This window comes from Taudactylus pleione, unplaced genomic scaffold (assembly GCF_031769625.1).
Source record: "Taudactylus pleione unplaced genomic scaffold, aTauple2 ptg001370l, whole genome shotgun sequence".
NCBI lineage: Eukaryota > Metazoa > Chordata > Amphibia > Anura > Myobatrachidae > Taudactylus > Taudactylus pleione.
In genome coordinates this window covers 2,401,034-2,413,689 of record NW_028285770.1, presented here as the reverse complement: position 1 = coordinate 2,413,689, position 12,656 = coordinate 2,401,034, and the positions used below count along the sequence as shown (strand labels likewise).

General features: G+C 44.3%; 1 protein-coding gene across 1 annotated transcript in view; it reads left to right on the top strand.

Moving 5' to 3' along the window:
- LOC148442989 (chromatin-remodeling ATPase INO80-like) overlaps positions 1 to 12,656 on the top strand; it is a 196,567-nt gene that overhangs the window by 46,282 nt on the left and 137,629 nt on the right. Inside the window, exons 4-5 of the mRNA XM_088463423.1 lie at positions 6,868 to 6,935; positions 9,420 to 9,572. Of these exons, the coding sequence (XP_088319549.1) occupies positions 6,868 to 6,935; positions 9,420 to 9,572 (221 nt within the window). The remainder of the gene's footprint in view (positions 1 to 6,867; positions 6,936 to 9,419; positions 9,573 to 12,656) is intronic.

Here is a 12,656-nt window from a genome sequence, read left to right as displayed (position 1 = left end):
GTCTGAGGTCAAGAGCACTCTGGAGCAGATTTTCATCAAGGATGTCTCTGTACATTGCTGCATTCATCTTTCCCGCTATCCTGACTAGTCGCCCAGTTCCTGCTGCTGAAAAACATCCCCCACAGCATGATGCTGGCACCACCATGCTTCACTGTAGGGATGGTATTGGCCTGGTGATGAGAGGTGCCTGGTTTGCTCCATACAGAACGCCTGGCATTCACGCCAAATAGTTCAATCTTTGTCTCTCATGGTCTGAGTGTCCTTCAGGTGCATTTTGGCAAACTCCAGGCAGGTTGCCATGTGCTTTTTACTAAGGAGTGTCTTCCGTCTGGCCACTCTACCATACAGGCCTGATTGGTGGATTGTTGCAGATATGGTTGTCCTTCTGGAAGGTTCTTATCTCTCCACAGAGGAATGCTGTAGATCTGACAGAGTGACCATCGGGTTCTTGGTCACCACCCTGACTAGCGCCCTTCTCCCCTGATCGCTTAGTTTAGATGAACTGCCAACTCTAGGATGAGTCCTGGTGGTTCCAAACTTCTTCCATTTACGGATGATGGAGGCCACTGTGCTCATTGGGACCTTCTAAGCAGCAGATATTTTTCTGTACCCTTCTCCAGATTTGTGCCTCGAGAAAATCTTGTCTCTGAGGTCTACAGACAATTCCTTGGACTTCATGCTTTATTTGTGCTCTGACATGCACTGTCAAGTGTGGGACCTTATATAGACAGGTGTATGCCTTTCAAAATCATGTCCAATAAAACTGAATTTACCACAGGTGGACTCCAACTAAGGTGTAGGAACATCTCGAGGATGATCAGTGGAAAGAGGATGCACCTGAGTTCAATCTTGAGCTTCATGGCAAAGGTTGTGAATACTTATGTACATGTGACTATTTAGTGTGTGTTTTTTTTTTTTTCTTTATTAAATTTGCAAAAATCTCAAAAAAACTTTGTACACGCTGTCATTATGGAGTATCGTGTGTCGAATTTTGAGGTCAAAAATTAATTTATTCCATTTTGAAATAAGGCTGTAGCATAACAAAATGTGGAAAAAGTGACAAGCTGTGAAAACTGTCTGGATGCACTGTACATTCCTTATGTTTGGCAGCAATTCTGCTCAGGCTGATATCCCCCTTACACAGTCCTGCAACAGGTGCTTGGCTGGACAAAAGGAGGGAGAGATTATTGTGGGAGGATTGTGTACCCTGTGTCCCAGAAATGCAGGATTACCTGCTGGGCCCAGCTCTTCTCAAGAGCCGCCCTGGGCTTGTTTTGCACAAGCACTAACTACCCTGATGGGTCGGCTTGCTGCACCTCCAGTGGCCCCACAATTGGGGTCCGCTCCGCAGGTTGCTATGCCATCTGCATTATAGGGGATTCCCCGACAGTTGGTTGTGGCTCATAATATCCCCTTACAACCTACTCCATACCAAACTGAACCTGTTTGGGTTAATACTCTCTCCAATACGGTGCAAAACCTGACGGAGGAGTCTTTCCAGCACCCTGCTAGGAAAGAGGTACTGTCTTCCCCTTTTCGTATTATCAAGATGATGTGTCGATCGATGATGGGGAAATCAGGACATCTTATACTGAGCTCCCTCAAAAGGAGGCGCGGGCTAAGTCCAAAATTTATGTACACGGCCTCATTCGTGCAGTCCGTGTGGCTATGGATATTGGGGATGAGGATACCCCAGCAGCCAAATGCAAACATGCTTTCCTTAAGGAAGTGAAAAATTCAGCGATGGCTTTTCCCCTGTCGGATCAGCTAGTTGAACATCTGGAAGAAGCCTGGAAAACTCCAGGCAGAAGGTTTCAACCGCAGAAACGGTTGGAAGCTACTCATCCATTCGAGGAGAAGTATTTCTGTAAATGGGAAACTCCTCCTCAGGTGGATTCTCATATTACACGCCTTGTCAAAAGTGCGACACTTCCTATGCCGTCCATGTCATCATTAAAGGATGTTACGGACAGAAAAGCGTAGGTGTGCCTAAAGTCCATGTATTCCCTCTTGGGAGGGGGGGGAACGATGATGACGTCGTCTGCTAGGCCAGCTATGGCTATATGCTGGGTGGCCAGGGCCATGGAACGTTGGGCAAATGCCTAGACGCTTTTTGGTTGCGATCTTGGAGAGCGGATGCTGATTTCAAGAAAGGGTTAGAAGGTTTACCCTTTAATGGCTAGTGGACACTTTGGCTGTTGCCAAGTCTGCCTGTTTACCTTCGACCCCAATGCCATCAGGATCTGGAACTCATGCGTTATGGACTTTCCGTCCTCAGGGTAAGGCCAAGGTTCAGTCCTTTCCCAGACCATCAGGCACTAAGAAGGTCACAAAGCCCATAAGCAGGCTTGGAGTACCAGGCGTCCAGCTGCCAAGCCCGACGCTAAACCCTCAGCCTGACGGGGCGGGCCTCTCCTTGGGGGACCCCAGGGTGGAAGGCCGACTTCTTCAGTTCACCCAGTGTTGGTAGCATACCACAACAGACACTTGGGTAAGGGAAGTTGGTCTCTCAAGGGTACACCCTTTCCTTCCAATACAGACCTCCTCATCAATTCTTCCCTACGGGACTTCAGATGGATCACGAAAAGGCATTGGAACTGCAGAAAGTTATACGATCTATGCTGGTAAACAGGGAGTTATAGTTCTGGTACCTACTCCCCAGAAGGGAATGGGCTATTATTCCACACTCTTTTTGGTTCCAAAACTGAATGGTGCATAACAGGCCTATCCTAAACCTCAAGTCCCTAAACAAGTTTCTCCGAGTGCCTCGGTTCATAATTGAAACCCTGCGGTCAATTATACTGGCTATGGAACTTGGGGATTTTATGGTGTCTGTGGACATCCAGGATGCCTACCTGCATGTCCCGATAGCTTCTGCTCACCAGAGGTACCTCAGATTCGCAGTGTTGCAACAGCACTTATAGTTTCAGGCCCTGCCGTTTGGACTGTCCACCGCACCCAGGGTGTTTACCAAACTTATGGTAGTTATGGTGGCCCAACTGCGGCTGCAGGGGGTCTGTCTGTTGCCCTACCGGGACGTCCTACTATTGCTAGCCAGGTCTCCGGAATTACTTCTTCAGCATCTACAGCTGACAATAACAGTGCTACAAAGCCACGGTTGGTTGATCAACTGGAAGAAGTCATCGCTGACGCCCTCACGGAGGATGCTACATCTCGGGACATCGTTGGATTCTCAACAACAGCAGATTTTCTTGACTAGGGACAAGACAACCACGCTGCAGCAGCGTTCTCACAGCTGCCTGCACAGTCGCCGAGTGTCGATTCACTCGGCAATGCAGTTACTGGGCTCCATGGTGTCGACCTTCGACATGGTGGAGTATGGCCAGTTTCATTTCCGACCTCTACAGACACTGATCCTTTCCAGATTGGATGGGTCTCCACGTTGGATACGACCCCAGACTTTGGTAATGTCTCCGGAGGTACGCCTGTCTCTGTCTTGGCGGCTCCACCCAGATCACCTCACCAAGGGCCACCCTGTTTGGATCCCGGAGTGGGTCCTGTTGACAATGGACGCCTGTCCCCGGGGTTGAGGTGCAGTGATGGGTTCACACCTCTTACAGGGAAGGTGGACAATAAAGGAGTCCGTGCTTCCAATAAACCTATGGAACTCTGGGCTCTTCAGCAAGCAAGGGTCATGCTTCGGAAAACCTGTGCAAGTCCAGTCAGACAACGCCACCACAGTGGCCTACATAAACCGCCAAGGAGGCACGCGAAGTCAGGCAGCACTAATGGAAGTGTCCCGCATCCTGACTTGGGCGGAGGAAAATGTCCCAGCCATATCGGTGGTGTTTATCCCGGGAGTCCTGAACTGGGTAGCGGACTTCCTAAGCCATCACGATGTACACCCAGGGGAATGGTCACTTCACCAGGAAGTATTTCAGCTTCTGGTGAACAAGTGGGGACTTCCCGAAGTAGATCTAATGGCATCTCGGCACAACCACAAGTTGCCAAGGTACGGCTCAAGAACGAGACGTGGGGGCTCTGCTGGTAGACGCTCTGTAGGTCAAATGGACCTTCCAGTTCGCGTACCTGTTTCCTCCATTCTCCCTTCTGCCTCGGGTGATTTGGAAGTTCAAGCAAGAAGGAGGTTTGCTACTGCTGGTAGCACCAGCGTGGCTCAGACGTCATTGGTACGCAGATCTTCAGAGTCTATCCATAGACAGTCCGATGCTGTTGCCTCAACGTCCGTACCTGTTGTCCCAAGGTCCTTGCCTCTACCTGGACCTGAGTCGTCTGTCTTTGACGGCGTGGCTCTTGAGACTGCTCTCTTGAGTTCCAGGGGGTTTTCCAGCTCGGTGGTGAACACCATGCTCAGAGCTCGCAAGCCTGCTTCTGCGAGAATTTATCAGTGTATGGCTCACCTTCTATGAATGGTGTCGCCACAGAGGTTAATCCTCAGACAGACATTTGGATTATCCAGGATTTTTGTATATCCTACAGGAGGGCTTAGATCACGGTCTTCGCCTTGCTTCTCTGAAGGTGCAGGTTTCTGCCCTGTCAGTAATGTTTCACTGTAGGATTGCTACTCTTCCGGATGTACACACCTTTTATGCAAGGTGTGCTTCGCATCCAACCTCCTTTTATCCCACCAGTGGCTCCTTGGGATTTAACTGTGGTCCTTAGGGCACTACAAGGACCGCCATTTGAACCACTGGGCTCAGTGGATTTAAAATGGCTCACAATTAAAACTGTTTCTTCGCGCCATTGCTTCGGCCAGAAGGGTGTCAGATTTGGGGGCTCTTTCATGTCGCCCTCCCTTTCTGATTTTTCATAGGGACAGGGCGGTTTTTCTTACTCGCCCTGTTTTGCTACCTAAGGTGGTCTCCAGCTTCTACATGAATGAGGAAATTTTAGTACCAGCTTTTAACTCCCCAGACCTTTCAGCTGGTGAGGCTTCTTTGATTGTGGTACATGCTCTACAAACTTATGTGCACTGTACCAACTCATTTCGGAAGTCGGACTCGTTGTTTGTCCTTTTTGGTTTCCGAAAGAAAGGATGGCCTTCCACTAAGCAGACTTTGGCAGGCTGGATTCGCCTGGCAATTCAGAGGCTTACCTTCATGAGGGCCTTCCTGTAACGTCCTCTGTTAAGGCTCATTCTACTCGGTCTGTGGGTCCTTCGTGGGCAGCTCGTCATGGCGCCTCTGCTGTAGGGCTGTGCAAGGCGGCCACGTGGTCTACTGTCCATACATTCTTAAGGTATTATGCATTTGATACCTTTGCCTCTCAGGATGCTTCCTTCGGGCGGCGGATTCTCCGTTCTGCACAGGAACGTCCCCACCTTTTAAGGAGACTGCTTTGGGACATCAGCCCTGTGGACCCTGCAGTAGAAAATTAGAGATATGGTAAGACCTTACCTTTTGTTATCTCTATTTCTACGAAGTCCATAGGGATTCACAGGACTCCCGCCCTGTCGCACCTGTGCTGCAGATGGGCTGTGTCCTGGTCACCGGTTATCCATCGTCTTCTTTATGTGAGAATGTGATACTTGAGTGTTCCAGAATTGTTTCCTTCGATCTTCTCCTCCTCCTTCGGCCATTGGCTTGTTACGAAACTGAGGTGCCTTGGCCTGGTTGCGGGGTATAGGAGAGGGACCCGGTGAATCCTGGGAGCACAAATTTAACTATTGAGGTGCTCGACGACTGACATAATCAACCTATACCCCAAGGTCTCCTGCGGATCCCTATGGACTTCGTAGAAATAGAGATAACAAAGGTAAGGTCTTACCATATGTCTTATTACTATTTTTAGATCATAAAATGTACTGCTTTGAAGTATGATCTTAGGGACTGATTCAGAGACTGATGCAAAGTCAATTCTGCACGCAATTGAGCGATTGCCATCGCGCATGTCAATAAGCCGCACTGCACATGCGCAGCGATCGCACTGCGATCACGGACGCACATAGGAATCCATTGCAGAGTGAGTGACAGGTTGTCAGCGTTTGTTGGTGGTGACACAAACGCTGGGTGGTGTGGGTGGTCTGAGAAACGCAGTTGTGTCTGGCCTTTTAAACGCCATTACATGGGCATGCATAAATTAGCCACTGTGATTGCATACACAGCTCTGCTTGCCAGGAGAGCACCCAAGGCTGCGGCAGGTCAGACCTGCCGTAAGGGAAAGATGTCCGTAGATGTTACAGATCTTTAGGCTGGTATGCATTGTTGCACGCAGGTAAGTAGGCAGCAGTGGGTGTCTCTATGCTCGGGTGATCTTTGCAGACTTTGGCATATTTTCGTAGCTGCGTTGTGTACAAAATCGCACCTGCGATCACAGTGTGTCAAAAAGAGAGATCCTCTGGCGCCTCCTATAGGTACCGTATGTGGCAAATGAAATGGTAATCATAAATTGGTAATAAAATAAATAGTTAATTTAAGACACTATGGGCATGCTTATGTATGGTGAAATAGAACAATGTAAGATAGGCTTTGGCCAATAAAATTATACAAACTCACTAACAACATATAACATAAAACATAAAACAAATACAATGGTAGATAGGATGACAGACACGCTATATGTGCGTTTTACTCTGTTCTTAGAATCCTTGTATAGGTAGTCCAAATATGAGGAGGTAAGATATAAGTATATATTCTCCTAGTAGTAGTAGTATGAGTCTCAAGTGACAGTTCCACATACGGTACCTATAGGAGCCGCCAGAGGATCTCTCTTTTTGACACACACATTACTAGGGAAGGTGATCCCCAACCCTTTCCTCTATAGGCAGCAACCTAATAGGATAAGTACTAGCGCTACCTTCATTCCCCTTGTTTTGCGATCACATTAGTGTCTGTCTGTGAATCAGGCCTTTAATATCTTACTAATATCAACATTCTACGTCTATAGAGCCAAAAACAGAGCGGGGATGTCTGTATAATTTTTCGAAGCTGAAGAAAAGCAGAAAGTGGCTGAAGGTAAGATCCATACTTTCTTCAATACGATCTTCTATTGTATCTAAAGTCTTACCAGAGCCCATGTTTATACCCTTCCTTCTTTAATTTCCTATTGGTACAAATTACACACATTATAAAAACTTATATAATGTGTGTGTGTGTCTATAATATACATATATATTATGCCTATCAAAAGTATTCACCCCCTTTACAGTTTTCATGTTTTGTTGCCTCACAACAGGAAATTTAGATGGATTGTGTGAAGGTGTGCATCATTTCATTCACAGAACATGCCTACAACTGTGAAGTTGTGTTTTTTTATATTGTGAATCAAACAACATTTGTCAATATAACAGAAAACGTGCATAACTATTCACCCCCCTAAAGTCAGTACTTGACTTTTTGCGGCAATTACAGCTGCAAGTCGCTTTGAATAAGTCTCTATGAGCTTGTCACACCTTTCCCCTGGGATTTTTGCCCATGCATCAAGGCAAAACTGCTCCAGCTCCTTCATGTTGGATGGTTTCCGCTTGTGAACAGCAATCTTCAAGTCTGACCACAGATTCTCAATTGGATTGAGATCTGGGCTTTGACTAGGCCATTCTAACACATTTAAATGTTTCCCCTTAAACCACTCGAGTGTTGCTTTAGCAGTATGCTTCGGGTCATTATCCTGCTGGAAGGTGAACCTCCATCCCAGTCTCAAATCACTGGCAGACTGAAACAGGTTTTGCTCAAGAATATCCCTCTATTTAGCACCATCCATCTTTCCCTCGACTCGAATCAGTTTCCCAGTCCCTGCTGCTGAAAAACATCCCCACAGCATGATGCTGCCACCGCCATGTTCACTGTGGGGATGGTGTTCTTGGGGTGATGGGATGTGTTGGGTTTGTGCCAGACACAACGTTTTCCTTGGTGGCCGAAAAGTTCAATTTTAGTCTAATCTGACCAGAGCACCTTCCTCCATACATTTGAGGAGTCACCCACATGCCTTTTGGCAAACTCAAATCGTGTCTTCTTATTTTTTATCACTGAGTAATGGCTTTTTTTCTGGCCACTCTTCTATAAAGCCCAGCTCTATGGAGTGTACGGCTTATTGTGGTCACATGCACAGATACACCAGTCTCTGCTGTGGAACTCTGCAGCTCCTTCAGGGTTACCTTTGGTCTCTGTGCTGTCTCTCTGATTAATGCCCTGCTTGCCCGATCTGTGAGGTTTGCTGGGCGGCCCTCTCTTGGCAGGCTTGTTGTGGTACCATGTTCTTTCCATTTGGTGATGATGGATTTGATGGTGCTTCGGGGGATCATCAAAGATTTGGATATTTCTTTATAACCCAACTCAGAATTGTACTTCTCAAAAACTTTGTCCCTGACTTGTTTGGAGAGCTCTTTGGTCTTTATGGTGTGATGCCTCTTGCTTAGTGGTGTTGCAGCCTCTGGGGCCTTTCAGAAAAGGTGTATTTATACTGAGAGATCATGTGACACTTAGATTTCACAGGTGGATTTCATTTCGCTAATTATGTGACTTCCGAAGGTAATTGGTTGCACCAGAACTTTTGAGGGGCTTCATAGCAAAGGGGGTGATTACATATGCACATGTTAATTTTTAAAATCTTATTTATAAAGATTCCTTTTTTTCTCATTTGACTTCACTTCATTAGACTATTTTGTGCAGATCCATCACATAAACGTCAGATTAAAAATACATTACAGGTTGTAATGTAACAAAAAAGGTAAAAAGCCAAGGGGGATGAATTTTTGCAAGGTACTGTATGTATATATGTGTGTGTGTGTGTCTATGTGTATATGTATATATATATATATATATATATATATATATATATATATATTATTTATTTATGAGACACATACATTGTATGTATTTTCTATATCACCTTTTTATTTCAGCATTATATTTGATTTCCTGCAACATAGTTTACACAACACAATGCAGCTCTCACTGTTACAGTTGGCCACATAAGACATCTGCACATGTTTGTGACCTGTTACTTCCTGTTCATTTTTTTGTTGAAAGAGGAATAACCTCTGTAACCATGTCTTCCAGAATTGACTGCAAATAGTCTTAACTGGGTGGCATGTTATTGGTTTTTACAGCATGTGAAGACTATTATTTATATTATGTCTGTGTACCTATAAGAACTTTGGACAGAGAGAACTGTATAGTGAATCCAAAGTGTTCTCCCAGTTAATGCAGTCTGTGTAATTGGCAGAGCTTAGTGGGCTATTTGCATGCATTATTTTTTACCCTAAATGCAGTACGTATCTCATATTTAGTTTATTCTGGGGGAGCACGGTGTCACACACATTCTTCACTTCAGTATATATATATAATATATATATATATATACAAACAAAAACAAAGCACAATTCAATTACTATTTATTAAAGAAGATTAACTACAAAAAAATGGTTTCATGGTCGTCATGCTATTGCTTATTGTTGTGGAACCTTATTATATTGATTATCCAAATATTTTTTCTGTTAGAGCATCATCCTGAGCGAGGACACCAGTGACTCGGATTCTATAAGTGATGATGAGGAGGATGAGTACTGTCTTTCTAAAGAGGAGCTTTATGGCATGCTGAGGATGCACAAATACAAAAAGCTTCACCAGAGCAAATATCACAAGGATAAAGAGGTATCTGGGTGCTCAGCCCTTACTCTCTGGGCAGATTAGAAACCCAAATCATGATGGCTGTCCTCCTTTTATATATGTGTGATTTATGAATTTAAAGCTCAATTTTTGTTATAAAATGATTAGAATATTATCTTGATAATATCATTTATAATAGGAATTCCATGTTCATAGAGGGAGATTGTTTTCCTACAGTAGTGATATGCCGTCAGACATCACCATGATGTGCGGCTGTGCACATTAACATTTAATACAGTAGGCAATCTGTGCTCATTTTCCTTTGCACCTCTATGAAACTATTGCTCTCAGGGTGCCTACGCCCAACTGTTCTGGAGTTACTCCGCATACGTCACTAAGAATGTAATTGTCCCCATGGGATTCTATTGTCAAAGCAAAATTTTGCTTGTTATACAAAAAAACACTTCCCTTCAGGTGCAACACTATGTATTGTGAATTTTCTTTTAAATCTACTGAAATGTATTACATAGATAACTTTAATGCATGTATCCAGTAACAAATGAGTGTGTTACACAGGCTGAATCTGTATTGTCATACAGAGAATACTGAGCTGACACATTGGGCTCCAGCCTATTAGGTGCGAGTTTGCAAATGCGAGTTTGTTTCATGAAACTCTCATACATCGCACGAATGCGTGCACCTGAGAAATGGAAAATCCAATTAGGAATGCCAATTCACGGTAGAGAAGTGCATGAAAAAGTGGGGGAACCACCCTGGACCCCAAAAGTGATGCAACTGGGATAGCAGGACCATATAGAAGGCTGATAGTGGCCATAAGGAAGGTACTGGAGGTTTTTAGAAGATATCAAATGTGTAATTTCTGCACTTTTATTAATGGTTGAAGAATGATAGCAAGCAAATTAAAGTCTGTTTTAATACAAGTTTGTAAAAGTTGATGTAAACACTCATCTGCAAATTCAAAACCCATCTCCCTTCAATACAACACCTCCACTTACCTGTCCCACAACATTTACACCTCCACTTGCCTGTCGCTATTAAATTACACCTCGATCTGGCAGCAGAGTGCTTATTCCACCATTGCAGCACAGAGTGGGTGAGAGATCTGTGGGCGGCTGCCCAAATTGCATTTGTCTCATAAGCACATTCAGCTAGTGCGCTTTCAATTTATCAATAACCAACGGATTATTAAATTTAGGTTTTAGCACAATATTGTTGATGGTTTGCATTTAATTCCTAAGAGTGCTTTAGCCCAATTTGTATTAATCACTTCTTGTAATTGTATTTGGGACTTTACTAGTTCCTGCTTAGGAAGTTAATATGATTTGTGGGGTAATTATTGAATACATTGTTTTAGTACTGTATTCTCTGCATGCTATATAGATCTGAGCGAATCAGCCTGTGTGACTTTTTGTGATTGCATCTTTTTATCAGGGTTATTTATCATTAGTTGGTTTATTTTAATGAAATGTTTAGACCATTCTATTTTATGTGAAATGAGCTATTTTATCTATTCAGCCATTTTATATATTTATTATAACCACACTTATGATGGACATACACTATACCAGTGTTGGCTAAACTTAACACTCCAGCTGTTGTGGAACTATATATCCCAGCATGCCCTGCCACAGTTTTAGCATGCCCTAATAGCAAAACTGTAGCAGTGCATGCTGGGTTATGTAGTTCCATAACAGTTGGAGTGTCAAGGTTAGCCAACACTGCACTATACAATTATCTGGCTGGTTGAAATGAAAACCTGGTAATGTATGGGAGCAAATGACAATCGAACATTTGTTCACAAACACTGGAGAACAGACAGAAATGGTCGTTCAGACAAATTGGTTAAATAAAACAAATGTAACCACTTTGAACAATCGTTTTTGTCTGTTTTCCAGTGTTTAAAATCATATAATCGATTGTCATTTGCTCTCATACATTTCGAGATTTTCATTTTAACCTGCTATGGGCAACATTTACTGTTGTAAAAACCTGCACCTTAGTAAATATATCCCTTTATGGTGCATACACTCGGTCAGTTCAGATAACAATATCATTGTCTGATCGTGCTGGATGATTGATATCGATCATCCAGCACACCACCAACCCATAAACAACTATAACGTTGATCGTGGGTCCCTATAGTAACCTGGCCGATATCGACCAGGTTGGAACTGCATGCACGGGCGATGGTCGTTATCGACCATCCGTGCCCGCGCATCATCCTTTGTTTGGGGGTTGGAAGGGGCCAAAAAATTTATGATATAACGATAAACGATATCGTTACCGTTCATATTGTCCTACAAAGTCTGACCGTGTGTATGCATCCTTAGTATTCACTCTAGGCTGTTTCAGCAGGGTACCACACCCTGCCCAATTTTTAAAATGGGGAAAATGTGACTGCCCTTATGGAGGAGCCCCGCTGATCAGTCTGACGCTGGCAGATTCACTGCACCCCGCCTCCCTTTGTGCCGCTGAGCGTCACTATCCCCGCTGTGTCCTGTGGGGAAGATAAGGGGGAGCACTATATGGCATCTATTCAAACTGGAGGGAGAGTTTGGGGGTAGACCAGCATCTCAGTGAGTGCTGGGTACGCCATCTAGAGTGATGGAAAGGGGGGTATAAAGCGCATGCACAGTTGCGCCCTCTCACTTGATCGGGGTCTTCCAGTTCAAGAGCCTAGAGTGAACACTACACACCTAGCACTGTTTTGTTAGCTTTCCATGGACATGACATTGGATAAAATCAGGTCTGTTTAATTAGCGCCAATTCTAAATTTTGATATCCGGGATATCTCAACATGTTTGGCCCCAAAGCAGCCATTAGGCCAGATCAGAATCCTACTGAAATTAAGGTCATTATTTTTTATGGTGGACAATGTGGTTGAGAAAATGGCCGCTATGTGTGTCATGTTCCTGAGGCAATAACTGGCTCAATGAAGCCTATATTAATCTAGTTGCTGAACTCAAAATACAAACTCCTGGATAACTTCTAATTTACTATCAAACGTGTGGAACAATGACAGTGGAAGGGTGAAATCGGCTTGTGTCGGCCACTTTAATGATAACAAAAAATAATAAATCTGTCTGGAACTCTCTGAACATGGACTTC